Source organism: Oryx dammah, unplaced genomic scaffold (assembly GCF_014754425.2).
Source record: "Oryx dammah isolate SB20612 unplaced genomic scaffold, SCBI_Odam_1.1 HiC_scaffold_18, whole genome shotgun sequence".
NCBI classification, from domain to species: domain Eukaryota; kingdom Metazoa; phylum Chordata; class Mammalia; order Artiodactyla; family Bovidae; genus Oryx; species Oryx dammah.
Window position 1 is genome coordinate 114,601,219 of NW_024070202.1, and position 17,534 is coordinate 114,618,752.

General features: G+C 40.1%; 1 protein-coding gene across 18 annotated transcripts in view; it reads right to left on the reverse strand.

Annotated features, from left to right (window-relative positions):
• Window positions 1-17,534, reverse strand: part of KMT2C (lysine methyltransferase 2C) — a 246,845-nt gene that overhangs the window by 167,138 nt on the left and 62,173 nt on the right. For all 18 annotated transcript variants that reach the window (XR_005724389.1, XM_040260112.1, XM_040260108.1 and 15 more), the window contains one exon: window positions 14,170-14,258. Coding sequence is in view for 17 of the 18 variants with exons in the window: in XM_040260112.1 (XP_040116046.1) it covers window positions 14,170-14,215 (46 nt within the window). In the remaining variant the exon portion in view is untranslated. Of the gene's footprint in view, window positions 1-14,169; window positions 14,259-17,534 lie in introns of those variants that run through there.

Sequence of the window (17,534 nt, forward strand, 5' to 3'; positions counted from 1 at the left end):
AACAGTGGTTCCCTAGAAGCTAACACTTTTTACAGCTAACTTAATTCTCTTTATAACTTATCCACAGTTTCATAAATACAAACATATATTACTATTATACTTTTAATGTGATTTTTTGATGCAAGCACAAAATAATTAAGAAAAAGATCCTAATACTTATCAAGATCTCAAAACAGTTAACTAATTTAATTAATACTATTAATTAAAATACTAACTGTTAAACTCCAACTGCTATCTGGATGTATTATTTAGTTGAAAATACTTCCTCTAGTTTTTTCAATATACCTTTAAAAAATTTTTAATGGATACTCATTTTTTGCAACTAATAGAAGAAATTAAATAAAACCCAACAAATTACAGTATACATCATCACTATATAATAAGTTATTTATAGCAATCTTAATCTTCTTCTGAGTCTTATTTTTATTTCGGCCTAAAAACCCAATGCAAAAATAATATGAAAATATTTAAAGAAACATCTTCATGGCTAACATTTAGTACATGCTTCCTCTCTCCTAGGCAACTGTTGTAGGTGGTTAAAGGCGTGAACTTACTTAAACTCGCCTGATGAAGACAGCTGCTGGGCCTCAGGCTTTACACAAGCTAGGAAGTTAGTCTGCTACTGGGTCGCAGATGCTGTAGGAGACCCAAGACTCCTGCACCAAAGACAAAGGACTGTGCCCCTCACTGCAGCGAGCAGCACAAGCGTGAGGATGTCGCTGGCCCCCAGGAGTCATGGGGGCAGAACCGTGGGTCCAAACGACCGTCTGCACGTGCAGTGAACTGTACTACAGGACCAGAGAGGGTGGGGAGCGAGCATTAAACAAGCCTGTGCCTTGTCCCTGAGGGAGATGTGACCTCATTCCTCAAGGCTGCTCACTGCAAACCCTGGGAAAAGGCCCAGACAAGAAGTGGTCCAGGCCTTCCGTTCTTGGCACACCCAGTAAGATCTGTCGGGTACAAGGGACCCACGGAGGGGTATCCCCCAACCACAGCTACTATCATATCTCCATTCTACACGTGACAAGCAAGGTTAAGAGGTGAAGGGGCTCTGCTCAAGGACACAATCAGCAGGGGAGTCTGGATTCAAACACCGGCAGTGTGGCTCCAGAACCTGAACGACTAATCACTACTTCCCGGAATGTGAGTTGAAGTGAAGCAACTGAAGAAATCAAAACAACCGCAGAACTGAGAACAAGAGGGTCACATGAGGGCTTCGCTGGTGGCTCAGGGGTCAAGAATCCACCTGGCAACGCAGGGGCCACGGGTCAATCCCTGGGCCAGGAGATCCTGCATGATGCGGAGCACCTAAACCTGTCACGACGACCGAGCCTGGGCTCTAGGGCCCGTGCGCCCCAGCTACTGAAGCCCTCACGCCCTGGAGTCTGTGCTCTGCAGCCAGAAGCCCACACACCACAGCGAGAGCAGCCCCGGCGCGCTGCAGCCAGAGAAAAGCCCAGGCAGCACCAGGCCCAGCACAACCATAAATGAGTAAACAATTTTTTAAATATTCTTTTTTGAAAAAAGAAGATCGCATGAAGCAACAACCACTCTGAAGACAATGGTGGTAACGTGCTGGATGGACTGGAGAAAAGACACAGAAGAATCTGAAACTGGAAATGCTGCAAGACCACTCAAGGAAGCACAACACACACAGCAAATCCGTGTAACTGCTGCTGCCTGACAAAGAAAATACACCGAGTGAGAAGGCTAGTCAAAGCCGGCTAAAAATCTACACCCAGAAAACTAAGATCATGGCATCCAGTTCCATCACTTCATGGCAAACAGATGGGCAAAAAATGGAACCAGTGACAGACTATTTTCTTGGGCTCCAAAATCACTGCAGACAGTGACTGTAGCCATGTAATTAAAAGACTCCTGCTCCTTGGAGGAAAAGCTATGACAAACCTAGACAGTGTATTAAAGAACAGGGACATCACTTTGCCAACAAACGTCTGTATAGGCAAAGCTATGGTTTTTCCAGTAGTCATGTATGGATGTGAGAGTTGGACCATAAAGAAGGCTGAGCCCCGAAGAATTGATGCTTTTGAACTGTGGCACTGGAGACGAAGATTCTTGAGAATCCCTTAGACAGCAAGGAGATCAAACCAGTCAATCCTAGAGAATCAATCCTGAATTTCACTGGAAGGACTGATGCTGAAGCTCCAATACTCTGGCTACCTGATACAAAAACTGACTCGTTGGAAAAGACCCTGATGCTGGGAAAGACTGAAGGTAGGAGGAGAAGGTGGCGACGGAGGATGAGATGGTTGGATGGCATCACCAACTTGATGGACATGAGTTTGAGTAAGCTCCGGGAGATAATGAAGGCCGGGGAAGCCTGGCGTGCTGCTCCATTAGATCACAATTTAGCAAATGAACAACTTTTAATAACAATATCCTGGCTGAGAGAATCTAATAAACAGGTATCAAGTTTCATACACTGTCTAAGGAAACAAAAGAGGCTAGCTATATATTCTATTCAAGTGTCCCCCAAATTTACATAAACTAGCACGTTAGAATGCAGAGAAAACCCCAGAAAAACGTCTACTTCACTAACAACAGACTAGGTAATTTGAAACAAACCTCCAGTTGAACACAAATAAGAAAACTCAGTGAAATATTTTTTAAAGTGAAAAGAGTCTTAAAAGCATCACAAACTTAACAAGATAGTAAGGAATTATGAGACAAAACCGCAGGGAAGGGGCAGCGAGCAAGGTGAGCCTGGTGTTCGGGGCTGCCTTTCTCAACAGGGTGTCAGCTGCTCGGGAAGAGGCGACTAAGAGCACTCGCTGACTTTCAAGATGCATGGATGGTTCTAGAAGCCTGCAACATCCTGGGAACTCAGGGTGGCAGGAACCCCAGAGGGCTGGGCGTTAACAGGAAGAGTGAAACATAAATCAATTTCTGCAAGGACTGCTGCACAGCGCTGAGTCACGTGCTTGGAACAGAAAATGGAGCTGTAAAAGTAAACTGAGGTGGTCCTTAAAAATGAGTGCCCCTAGGTACCAGGAAAAAAAGAAATCAAAGAAAAACTACCCTTGAGGGGGAAAAACAATTATCAACCTGTTTCTACAAATACACTGTCAAGTATATTATGCTGTACACAAACACAGATCATCAGTTACCTGAGGAGATAGGATGACATGGGCAAGAATGAGCAGAAACAGCTGAAACAAACCCACAGACTCCAGATATTAAAATAATCAAACAATTTTAAACTAACTGTATGTATTATGTTAAAAGTAATAGAATTCAAGCATTAAAATTTTCAGGAGGGAACTAAAAACTATTAAAAAATGCAAACTTGAAAAAAAATAATAAAGAACTTTTAAAACAACACATGGGGACTTCCCTGGGTGGTCCAGGGGTTAAGACTCTGGGCTCCCAATGCAGGGTGCCTGGGTTCAATACCTGGTCAAAGGACTAGATCCCACATGGCCCAACTTAAGCCTGGAGCAGCCAAATTAAAAAGAAAACAAACACATGGACTTACTTGATACATTTAATAAGAGGTTAGATAGCTAAAAAGGGGTAAGAAAACTGTGAGATCTGCCTAGAATAAAGGACACAGGGACAAAAGTATAAAAAATCCAAAACATAGGGTAAATGACTCCAAACACAGTAAATCAGTCGAATGAACCTTCAAGTAGACGAAAGAAAGAATGGTACGAAAGCAGTATTTGAATATATAATAGCTGGGAATTTTTCAAAGCTGATGAATATGGCAAGAACCTCAAATTCCAAAGCATAAAAAGTGTACCAAACCAATACAACAGTTAGCAATGAAAAGTAATAAAACAAGGATAAAATTCACAGGAACACCTGGAAATGTTTTAAATTCTCTTAAACATCACAGAAGTGAAAGAGGAGATGCACAGTTCAAGAGGGAGGGGACATATGTATACCTATGCCCGATTCATGTTGATATACAGCAGAAACTAACAGTATTGTAAAGCAATTATCCTCCAATTAAAAATTTCAAAAAGTCAAAGGGGAGACCAAACTTACAATCAAACACCATTTATAAAATAAGAACTATAATATTCAAACCCAGGGAAAGCACTAGAAATCATGTTAAAAGAAATATCAACCTTCAATACTCTTTTCCCCTTTTGGTTTAGTAATTACTAAAAAATATATATATATATAAAATAATAATCAAACATCTACATCATAAGTTGGAAACAACATCCACAAGTTTCTTACAGTTAGTATGTAAAAAATAAGTTTAATACCAATCAAACATACAAAAATAAATTATATTTTCATATATCAGTAATGTACAATTTGAGGCCAGTTTGTGCTGGGGTTTTTTTTGGAGGGGCGGGGGAGATGGGGGAGGGTGGACCCCAGGTGGTGCAGTGGTAAAGAACCCACCTACTAAGGCAGGAGACACAGGTTCTATCCCTGGGTCGGGAAGATCCATTCAGGGAAGAAATGACAACCCACTCCAGTATTCTTGCCTGGAAGATCCCATGGACAGAGGAGCCTGGCGGGATACAGTCCATGGGGTCGAAAAGAGTTGGGACACAACTTAGCAACCAAGAATGCCTTTTCTCTGTGTATCATTTATAATAGCTCCTCTTCTTGGGGCTTTTAGTGAGTTTCACCTCTAGATCTGCTAAACTCATTCAAATATAAAGATTAATTAAATATCATGTCTAGACTTTCAGGTAAAACACAATATCCATTAAAAATGTCTCCACAAAGAATTATTGTACAGACAGTTCTGGCTACACAGAAACTCCAGAGAAACAGGCTTAGTGAAGGCTCATGATGAAGGCAGAATTTTTGAAAAGGAAGTTGGAGTGGGTACTCACAAAGAGTTGAGGTGATTCTTAGAAAAAGACTTGGAAAATTGAGAGATTGGTCTATACTGAGAGAATGCCGAGATACAAGCACCACCCATTTTATGTTCTTTCATCATGAAAAATGAGGTCCCCTAGGCAAGACTGACATTTACTATGAACTAAAAGTACTGGATAAAACTGTTAATGATATAGTCTTAAAGATGTCATTTAACCATGTGTTAATCAAAATATGGAAGGAAGGATTCAAGCCAATGCTCACCAACTCTTCAGATTCTTGAGAATAAAACTGATGTTCCAAGGACAATTTGGGGAAAGTTCCCTCCAGTGGACTTTGAAAACTCTGCAGCCTCGAAAAGCTAACAATCTAAGTCAAAATCCTAATAAAAAATATAAAGCTGGACAGAGAGAAATACAGTTCTTACCAGGGGCTAGGGGTGGGGGAAATAGGGAGCTGTTGGCCACTAGGTAGGAAGTTGCAGTTATATAGAATGAAGACGTATGGAGATCTATGTACCTGCCATGATTACTATAGTTAATAGTACTGTAGTATTGAATACTGAAAACTTGCTAAGAGAGTAGATATCAGATTTAAAATTTAAAAAAAAAAAGGAGAAGCTATATTGATTTCAGACACAACAGATTTCACAGCAAGTAAATGTATCAGAATAAAAAGGAACATTAAATAACTGTATGTATATATGATACATCAATTCTCCAACAACACATAACAATTCTTAACACATATGCACCTAACAACAGAGGTCAAAATACATGAGGCAAAAATGGACAGAACTGAAAGGACAGATGTATGAATCTACTCTCATACATAGGGACGTTAACAGCCATTTATCAAAAAGAGATCCAGCAAACAGAAAATCTGTAAGACAGCTGAGCTCTACACCACCATCAACCAACTGGACTACTTCATCCAACAGCAGCAGCATACACATTCTTCCACAGCACAGATGGAAGTTCTACCAACAGACCAGATACATTTCTTTCTGTGCCTTGAAACAAATTTAAAATGATAGAAGTCACAGAATGCCTGCTCTCAGCACCAACAGAAGAGAAATTGGCAGCATTGAATGTATACATAACAAAGAAGGATCTAAAAACCAATAAACTAAGCTTCCACTTTATGAAACTAGAAAAAGAATAGCAAGTTAAATACAAAACAAAGCAGAAAAAAAGAAATAACACAAATTAGAGCAGAAACCAATGAAATTGATAATAGGAAATCAAAGTTGGCGGGGGGGAGAAATCAGTGAAACCAAAAGCTGTTTCTTTGAAAAGCTCAATAAAATTGATAAGTCTAGCTAGATTAACTAAGAAGAGAGAGGATGGAATTACTAATATCAGAAATTAAAGAGGGGCCACCACTAGGTCCCATGGGCCTCAAAAGGATACTAAAGTAATACTATAAACAAATCTATGCCCATAAATCTGAAAACCTAAATGAAATGGGACAGTTCCTTGAAAGGCATAATTTGCCAACACTCTGGCAGCTCAGGTGGTAAAGAATCCACCTGCAATGCGGGGAGACCTCAGTTCAATCCCTGGGTTGGGAAGACCCCTTGGAGAAGGGGATGGCTACCTACTCCAATATTCTGACCTGGAGAATTCCATGGACTGTATAGTCCATGGAGTTGCAAAGAGTCGGACACAACTGAGTGACTTTTAAAGCAAAGCAAAAGCATCACTAAAAGAAACAATCTGAATGGGCCTACATCCGATAAAGAAACTGAATCAATAATTAATAAACTTCTAAAACAGAAAGCACCAGGCACAAGTGGGTTCACTGGTGAATTCCACTGAACACTTAAGGGAAGATATTATACCAATTCTCTACAATCTCTTCTGAAAGACAGCAGCAGATGGACTATTTCCCAACTCATTCTGTGAGGCCAGCACTACCATAATACCAAAAACAGACATCAAAAAAAGGGGAAAAAGAAAAACCCCAAACTGACAGATCAATAGCTCTCACGAACACAGATGCAAAAAGCCCTCAACAAAATTCTAATCAGTTAAATCTAAAAATGTATATAAAGAATTATACACCACAACCAAGTGAGATTTATCCCAGGTACACAAGGCTGGTTCAACATTTGAAGATCAATAAATGTAATCCATTACATCAATAGGCTAAAAAAGAAAAGTCACATGATCATATCAATAGATGCAGAAAAAGCATCTGACAAAAATCACAACAGCCATTCATGACTTTAAACAACAACGAAACAACTTTCAATAAACTATTAAGAATACAGGGGAACTTTCTCAATTTGACAAAGAATTCCTAACAAAAAACCTACATCAACCCTATGTTTTGCGGTGAGAGACTAAAGCTTTCCCACTAAGATGAGGAACAACTCCTTCTGAACATCATCTTTAAGTTCCAGCTACTGCAAGAAGACTTGAAAAAGAAATGAAAGATATACTGATTTAGAAGGAAGAAATAAGTAAGTATCTTCTGTTCAAAGACATGAGACTGTCCATGTAGAAAATCTGGAAGAATCAACAAAATCTCCTTGACTATATAGCAAGGTCTCTGGATACAAGGTTAATATACAAAAGTAAATCACTTTCCTATACACCAACAATGAACAAGTGAAATTGGAAATAAATTTTAAAATTCACGTTAGCACTCCCCTCAAAAACTACTTCGGTATAAAGCCAACAAAATACGCACAAGATCTATTTAATACATGTCAAAAACTACAGAACTCTAATGAAGAAAAATCACAGCAGTTATTCCATGTTAGTGAACTACAAAACTCAGCACTACCAAGACGTCAGTTCTCCCCAATTTGATCTATAAACTCAATGCAATCCTAATCAAAATCCATCAAGTTATTTTGTGGATATCAACGAAGTGATCCTAATATGAGTACCCTCCCTGGCAGTGCAATGGTTAAGATCACAACAGAAGGAAATCCAGATGAGCTTGGGTTCAGCAATGACATTTTAGATACAACATCAGAAGCATGATGATGAGAGAAACAAATGACAGGTCAGACTTGATTAAAATTTAAAATTTCTGCTCTGTGGAAAACACTGCCAACCAGTAGATATATAAAGAAAAGCCACAGCCTAGACAAAATATTAGCAAAAGACACAGTCTATGAAGGACTGTTGCCCAAAATATATGAAGAACTCTTAATTCTCACCATTCAATCCAGCAATCATCCTCCTTGGCATTTACCCAAAGGAGTCGAAAACTTACGTCTACACAAAAACTCTGTACACAAATGTTTATAGCAGTTTTACTCAAAACTGTGAAAATCTGGAATCACCCAAGATGTACTTCAGCAGGTGAACAGATAAACTGTTGTACATACATACAACAGAAAATTATTCAGCAATAAAAAGAAATGGGTTTTTAAGCCATGAAAAGAACTTAAATGTATACTACTATCTGAAACAAGCTAACCTGAAAAGGCTACATATTGTATGATTCCAGTTATATGACATCTTGGAAAAGACAAAGCTACAGAGACAGTAAGAAGAACAATGGTTGCCAGGGTGGAAAGGGGTGGAAAGCATGAACAGGCAAAGCATGGGGGACTTTTAGGACAGTGATGGGATCTGTTTGATGCCTTACTGACAGACACATGTCAGCATGTTATACCTTTTCCCAAATCCACAGAGCACAAACCCAAGAGTGAACGCTAATGTGAACCAGGGGCTGAAGGTGAAAGGGGGTGGCATCGCAGCGTGGTCAGCCAGCACAGATGCACCAGTGCTGGAGGGCGAGTTGAGAAACGGGCAGCTGGGGTGGTGGGGGGCAGGAAGCAAACAGGAAGTAACGCGCCTTCCACTCCAACCCCATAACTGCTATAGTTACAGAGCTATAACTACAGTGAACCTGTAACTGCTGTAAGAGTAAAGGCTATTTAAAATTATGCTAGAGACAAACTGACAGTATCAATGGGAACTGCAATTTACCAGCACATATAGACAGCCTCCCATCTCTGTAACGACTAATGGATGCCATAACTAACTCTCAGCAGAAATAGGTGCACATCCTGAGAGCCTAGACTTTTCATCTCTTGTACTATTCTCCAGCAAAAAGAACTACGAGTCCTGGTGGAATAATCGAATTCATATCCAGAAGCCCAGAGAATATTGAAGATGGGCCTGAAAAATACTCTTCCCAGCAAACAATAGCTTTGAAACATTGAGATGATATTAAAAAGGACTCAAATGCCAGACAAAAATGGGTTCCCACTAATGGGCAGCCACACTAAGACAACGTAACCAGTTAAAAAAAAACAAACTTTAATTATAATTAGCTAAATCATAATTAACCAATTATAATTAACTAAAACAAGTTTGCAAAGCCCTGATTATATGATTCTTAAAAAAAAAAAGTGGAATTTCTCTCAAGTAACTAGCACTTCATTCAGTGGATTTTATTTATAAAGAAAAATGCACACAGAACTGACAACATCACCAGCTACAAAGAGGGAATGTTCTCACCATAAAAACTGTGAGGATTCTTGCTACCTTCCCAATGACCACTTGTAGAAGACTCATTCCCACCACTTACCCCTCTCACACACACATCCTAAAGAATAAACACTGTTAAATAAACAATGTTAAATTACTACAAATCATTTTTTTTTTAATGTATTAAGGCACACAGTTTACAGGATAAGACACCTTCTGATAAATCTCAGGCCTGGAAACAGAAATGTGCAGAGATGCTGAAGCCCTGCAGTCAACTGGAATGGGCTTTTAAACTGACCAGAAATTTATGGAACTCTTTCTTCTCTTTGCTTGAAGGTTGGTGATTTCAACAATTGTTCTTTATCCTTCTCTTTACTATTCTTCTTGCTGTGTGTGTGCACTAAGGGAACTAGACTATATATATATATACACATATATACACACACATACATATACATCATCCTGCTCCTGTTAAATCCTTTCAGTAAATTTATCTGCACTGAAATCTCACAGAAGATAGCAGGAGAAGATCGTCTATTTGTGGGCTCCTCAGGTAAGAAAAAATTAAATGCCAGAATTTTACTTATGTGGTGATGCTCGAAGAACAGCAGTAGCTTAGGAAACACGTGAGTAAAGTACAAGAATGCACTACTGCTTAGTGACGCCTACTGCATGTGTGAAGTGTCCGAGGGCTGGGGACACGCCCACGGAGGAGACGAACCCCTGACCTCAGGAGGCTCACATTCTAGGATACAAGGCACACAATAGGCAAGTATGTAACACAATGCCGTATCTGTAAACACCAGGAGGAAAGGCAAAGCAGAAGAGGACGAGCTCACCAAGGGCTGCTTTTTGACAGGCTGGGCAGGAAAGGCCTCTCTGACAAGGGAGCACCGAGCAGAGAGTTGGCTGAAGTCAGGTAATAAGTCCCATGAGGGTCTGAGCTAAGAAGACAAAAAGTGCCTGAGAAAAGGCTGGAGCCCAGAGAACAAGGGGAAGACAGGAGACGCAGCTGGACAGGTAGTGAGGTCAGGAGAGCGTGAGGATCACAAACGGACTTAGGGTTTTAGGTGTCACTGGAGGCCTTGGAGAGCTGACAGAAGGAAGGTAAAAGACTCCTGGGTTTGTCTTCTTTATTTAATTAATTAATTTATTTGAATGCACAGTCACATTTATTTATTTGTTTGGCTGATCTTAATTGTGGTATGTGGGATCTAGGTCCCTGACTAGGCACTGAACTCGGGGCCCCTGCATTGGAAGCTTGGAGTCTTGGCCACTGGACCACCAGGGAAGTCCTTACTTGGGGTACTAGATGCTCACTCTGCCAGGACATGGAGAACAAAACTAGAATGGGTGGCAGTGAGACCAGCTGGTAGCTTGGCAGCAATTCACACCAACAGTGGCGATCCAAGCTCTGGAGTGACCACGGTGAGGAGATGAGAGCTGTCTGAAATCAGGACGGGGTACTAAGGTAAGGCCCGAAGCATTTTCCAACAGGCTCCGCGTTTTTAGCCTGAACGGTATATGATGTCATTTACTGAGGCAGGAACCCTGGAGGAGGAGAAGGTTTGGGAACAACCAGTGGTTCCACAGAAGACATATTAAGCTAGGGATCCACTGGAGACATCTAAGAGGAGATGTTAAGAAGTAAGGTGAAGACACTGGCTGCGTTCAAAGTAAGGAAAGAGCTGGCAAGAGAACGTTTAGAGCCACCAGCACGCAGACAGCAGTTACAGCAACTAAGCTGCATGAGACCACCTAACCTGTGAGAAGATGAGCAAAAAAGAAAGGAAGAGACCAGTGAGGTAGGAAAGAACAAGAGAATGCCGCATCCTGGAAGTCAAATGAAAAAAAGAGAGACTTTCACTCCTGAAAACATTAGCGGCATGAAGTGAGACTGAATACTTAATGCGAGGAAAGACTCAATGGTGGTTCTGGCAACATGAGATCAAAACACTTTTACTAGACCGAGAGGAAGAAAGCTTGCCTATAGCAAGTTCATGAGAAAATGGGTCAAAATTAAGTAGCTACCATACAATCCTGAATATTCACTGGAAGAACTGATGCTGAAGCTGAAACTCCAATACTCTGGCCACCTGATGGGACGAGCTGATTCATTGGTAAAGACCCTGATACTGGGAAGATTGAAGGCGGGAGGAGAAGGGGACGACGGAGGATGAGATGGTTGGATGGCATCACCAAATCAATGGACATGAGTTTAAGTAAACTCTGGGAGTTGGTGATGGACAGGGAGGCCTGGTGTGCTGCAGTCCATGGGGTCACAAACAGTTGGACACAACTAAGCAACTGAACTGAACTGTAAATACAGACAATGTTTCAAGAACTTTTGCTGTGAAGATGAGCACAGAAGCAACACAGTAACTGAAAGCGGTATCCGATCAAGAGAAGGTGCTTTTGTTTAAGAAGGGTGATACTGTACACTGCTATACTTAAAACGGGTAACCAACAAGGACCTGCTTACTGTGGAGCACAGGGAACCTCTCAATGTTGTCTAACAACCTAAACAGGAAAAGAATTTGAAAAAGAACAGATACATCTATGGGTGTGACTGAATCACTCTCCTGTACACCTGAAACTAACCTAACATTTTTAATCACCTTATTCTAATGTAAAATAAAAAGTTAAAAAAAAAAAAGTGACAGTGTAGCAAATGCTTAACACTAATGGAAGTAATTCTCTGAGCAAGGGCGCTCAAGACGCTGGAAACCAAGGGAAACTGAAGGGGGAAGGGGGACAGAACCAAGGACACCGGCAGAGGAGCTGGCTGTAGAAACCCCAGAGACTCTTTATCCCATTTCAACAGGAGAGCTGGTAAAGCAGAGGGGTAGAGATGAGAGCAGGAAAGAAGATCTGATGGTGGATAACTGTGGAGTTTCCTTCCTGATTGCTTCTATTTTTTTTTTAATTGAAATAAGTAAGATCATCAACTGAGAAATGGAAAATGAGGTGTCCAAAGCCTGAAAGAAGAGAAGGTAGTGTAAGGATGATCACTGATAACGGGTGAGAGAACTCTAGGTGTAAGCGGTATGAGTGCAAAGTCAACCATGACCCACTGGAGGTTGAGGTCTTCTCCAGTCACTCTGGCTGCTGCAATGCAGAGTCTGAGTTTCGTTATGAAACCAAAACAGTGGGAGGATGGCAAGGGAGTTCAAGGTGCACAAGAGAGAGACTACCATAATGGATGACAGAATCTGAATGAGAAAAAAGAGGCTGACAAACCCCATCGGTAAGATCATTAAGTTGGACAAGTCACTATGGCTGAAGGGTTATCGTGATGCAGATATTGCACTGGTAAAAGAAGTTAGACTTGAAACTGAGATTTTCAAAGTGAAACAGCAATTGTCCTAGTAAGTGATACAGTATTAAAGGCTGAAGTATGGCCATAAGAAAGAGAGGCTGGGACTTCCCAGGTGGCCCAGCGGTTGAGAACCTGCCTTACAAGGCAGGGGACCCAGGTTCAATCCCTGGTCAGGGTACTAAGATCCGACATGCCGCTGGGCACCTAAGCCTACATGCCCCAACTACTGAGCCTGCACCCTCTGGAGCCCAAGCTCCACAGGGCAAAGAGAAGCCTCCAAGGGCTGCGACGAAGACCCAACGCAGCCCAATAAATAAAGGAATGAGTGGCTCTCGTGGGCTGGAGAGAGGACTGTTGAGGAAAGGAAGGCGCCACTAGATCTGGGTATTGAATAGATTATGAGAATGGACGATGGGAGAAGGAGAGGAAAACGGACAGGGGGGCGCTGAGTCTTCCGAGGATGACACAGATGGGGAGATGGCACCACTGAGAGCCAGGACTGCGGGCAGGCAGCGCACTGGCTTAGAGGGACGTGTACTTAATCATAAATGTCGCTCAAAAGTACAAATCACTTTTGACACGACAGTAACAGCACAAAGTACAGAAAAAAATTAAAATTAAGGGGAAAAACTATGAAAACAACTTGTGGGGAACTGAAATAAATCCAAGTATAAAATATTAACCTGGTAATGAATGTGCATCAGAGGGGTAAAATGTAAGGAGAAGCATTCAGAACTTCCAGCTTCTCCCTGATCTGTCTGCTTAACTAGACCCTAAGGGAAAAGCAATGAGAACTGCTGGACTTCTGAAGCCTTTTCAAGAATTACAGGCATATAACAGGAACACATGGGATAACCAAAAGTATTTCATGGAAAATAATATTTTAAAAGATGTAGCAATTTCTAATTTTCTCTGTATTTTCTTTAATGTTCTCCTTCAAGCATCAAGGAGATGCCATTCAACTTCAGAGAAGAAGCCTGTCAACTATGTCTACACTCTATCCAACAACTGTGAAAACACCGAGAGGCCACCTCGCCTAGACAAACCTCTGAACACGATATGAAACCTGCCCTCTAACAGCTCATTAAATCACTAACTCAGGGTGAATTTTGGAAACTACCTTGGCAACTTACTCTAGCTTCCTCTTGCAGATGCAAAAACACATTGGCTTCCTCAAGGCACCAGAAAGTCCAGGAGACAAGAAAGTATTTGGTCTGGTTTAACCCAGCAGTTCACAGTATTATTAGCTAATGAAATGGACTTTTTCCCTCACCTACATACTAACACAATAAACACCAGATGGTTCATAAGCCAGAAATTTATCAGGAGTTAGTTAGCACGCAAATGGCCTAGAATTATGTTTATTCCAGTTTTAATTCTGCTTTATAAAATATTTCTATACAGAGTTCAAATGATTTCTACTAAATCAGAGCTTTGGGGGGAAAAAGAAAGAAAACGGTATTTTCACTTTGTCATTACTTGTCAAACTACTTCAGCACGTGGACACTTTAGAACTCAGTGAACAAACACTACTTGCGCAAAGTACTGTGTAAATTTTTAAATTTTCTAATTAAGCTTTGACACCTGTTTCCACAATATTTTCTGTTTCTGCTGTCTCCAGTCCATCCATGCTGTCCTCATCTTCCGCTGTAGCTTTTCCTCTACTCCGAGGCCTGCAGACAAAAAATAAACACATATAATTAAACGGTACGTTTGAAGACTTAGAATTCTACTCAAAATGAAGCACAAGTGAAAGGTACACAGAATAAAAAGACTTAGGCAACCCTCCCTCCATTTTACCATGTCAGCCAGTACATGCCACACTGCATAGCTGCTTCCCTCACAGATTCAGCTGCTCCTTACACCCAAACACGGGGGCAGGCCCACATTACTATGTCTGTGTCGTCATAACTCACTTCTTCACACATTCCTCAGACGAGGCTTTCCCCTCTTTTACCAGACTTTGAGATGACTCCCTGTCTACAGCAGTGGCTTTTAACTGCCTAGGTGGCTCTTTTCAAAGTGCACACATCGGGTTATACCTCTGGATCTAACGAAATCAGGGAGTGACATCTGTGATCTCTATTTCTGAAATTTTACTCCTTAAGGAGAAAGTGAGGCATACGCCTGCAAACCATGCCCCCCGCCAAAAAACCTCCATTAAACATGATTTAATCACACTAGAAGTGTGATGGATTTTTAACTTAGAAACACTTCAGTAAAGTCAATAAATGTTAAGAATCATGGTAAAGTAAGATTTTTTTTTAAACCAATACAATAAAAAAAACTAAGGCCTTTAACGTCTTTGGTGTCTCATAAATAAATGAGTCAAAAAAAATTTAAACACACAAAAAAGCAAGACACTACATGTAAAAAAAACTTAGAAACTGATAAAACAATATTCAGATAATTTCAGAGCTTTAAATTATTTCATTACTTTAAAAGAAAGGGCACAAATGAAATATTTATTTGAAAAATATCAAAAGAGTCGAAAACAATTAAGAAATAGAACAAATAATATGAAAAAAATAATGCAAAAGGCTGTTTTAAACAACAGGAAACCCATTTAAATTTTACTTTTTAAAGGAAATAAATCCATCAAAACTAATAAAGGAAATGTATAAATCCTTTAAGTTAAAGTAATCAAAGTTCAAATATTTGATAAACAAACTACTATGAACTATGAACTGTCTAAAGTCATCCTCACCCTCCCCAAAATTAAAAAAGGATACCTGAACCAAAACCCTAACATATCCAAAAATTGTGGATGAAAAAAAATCTAAATAAAATACCAATAATCAGAATGCAAGCATAATTTAATATTAGAAATCTGCCAATATAACATGCCAAGTCAAGCAGTCAAAACACCATCATTCATAAGAAGAAGAGGGAGAAGAGGCAGAATAAGATGACAAAAATTTGGGGAAGGGGGGATTGAGCCTAAGGCTGATTTTACTGTTCATGGGAAAAGGGAGAGAATAATTATCTTTAGAATTTATTAAGGCAACTTGTTATGTTTAACTTAAAACAATTAAAGGATTAAAAAGGGAGCAGAGGAACGAAGGTTTGATCAGTCCAACAGCAGGCAGACCAGGAGAAAAAAAAACACCTGGTAAATAGAAAATAAGATAGAAATAAATATGAGTTTACACAGGAAATATAAATGGCTTAAAACTTAATGCTGCTGTTACTTAACGATGAAAATAATTCAGCAGTGTAACTTAATAGAACTTCAAATTACATAAAACAAACATACAAAGAACAACAGAAAGAAATTGCTAGTTTCACAATCATTATGGGCGATTTTAACATCTCACTCTCAGAAACTGATAGATGAAACATTAAAAGCATTTTAAGCAAGTATTTAGACAATACATTTAACAAGCAACATTAGACAACTCAATCAACCCTCCTTATGTCTGGCTCTGTTAAAACACTGGATAAACAAAACAAAATCCCTGCCTTCTCCAAACTATACTCTAGTAGGAAGATATATTTTTTATTATTGAAAACAAATAAAACACAAGAAAATACTAGGGGGAAAAAGGCAAAGAATGAAGGACTAGCTATCTGTTTAAATACATTTATAAAATCAGTCACTCAGTTGCGTCCGACTCTTTTACATTTACAAAATAAACTTCATGAAATAAAATTCATCTGAGTAAGGAGACACTTGAGCACAGATGTGAAGTAGAACAGGAACCAAAGCAGGCAGGTGTCTGGTGAAATAGCCCTCAGTAGAAGCAACAGCAAATGCCAAGTTCTTAAGAGAAGAGCTGCAGGGCAGCACGGACACACTGCCGGAGCTCAGCGGTGCTGCTCAGCAGGCTGAGAGGAGCGGCGAGGAGACAGGTGGCCCAAGAGTGTTTTTTTAAAGGTGGGGTGGGGATTTGTTTAGAAACTTGCAGACCAATATAATGGCTGGATACAGGGAGACAGGAAACTCCTGAAATAATCCCAACATGACTACTGTAACGGGTAAGAGAATAAGAAGTTAATTCAAGAGAGATTATGGAAGTGAAATTTACATTTAATCTTTCCTTCATGTTCCTCATAACTATGTCCGCTCGTTGCTGAAAACACTGAAACACACACAGCTTTGCTGGCTAACCCTAATCTCCCAGGCCAATGCCCTGTTCTAAGTTTCTCTCACTCGCCAACTGGCTTTCTGTCAACCTTGTTTTTATCTTGTTAGTATCTCACTGTGCTGGTTGTCTGCATCATGGTGGTAGTTACTGTGAAGTTGCTCAGGCGTGTCCAACTCTGTGTCCCCACGGGCTGCAGCCCACCGGGCTCCTCTGTCGTGTGATTCTCCAGACAAGCGTACTGGTGTGGGTTGCCAACTGCCTCCTCCAGGGGCTCTTCCTGATCCAGGGATCAAACTCGCTTCTCCTGTATTGCCAGGCAGGTTCTTTACCCCACTGAGCCACCAAGGAAGCCCCTGAACGGTGGTATTTACTCCTAAAAAATAAACTTTAATTTTTCTTCCTGCTTCTATTTATTTCTTCCATTCTTGTTTTTTGGCACCACTGAAAACATGCTTTTTACATTCATCAATCCATCAGAATTCTACTACTTCTGTCAATGGATCAATGTATCAACATCAGGAATTTGATTTTTCTGAATGTCAAACCCACAGCAGTTGGCAATTTTCAAACTTAAAGAGCAAAACAGGTGCATAGATTTTCATAGCACATTCACATGTTCTCAGTTTTGGTTTTAAATAGTCCAATTACAAACGATAACACAAAGATTACTCATTTTAATCTTTCTTTAGTTTTTCTCCCTTCTCTTTTTCCTTTATATCTCATAACCTTTTCATCTTACTTTTCCTTGTTTCACTTTGCTGCAAAGAAATATGAAGTAAAATAACACAACTCTATTTGAGAAATTTTTCCAGAATTCAGTGTTTCTTGTTAATCATAAAAATTAAAACTAATTAAAAAAAT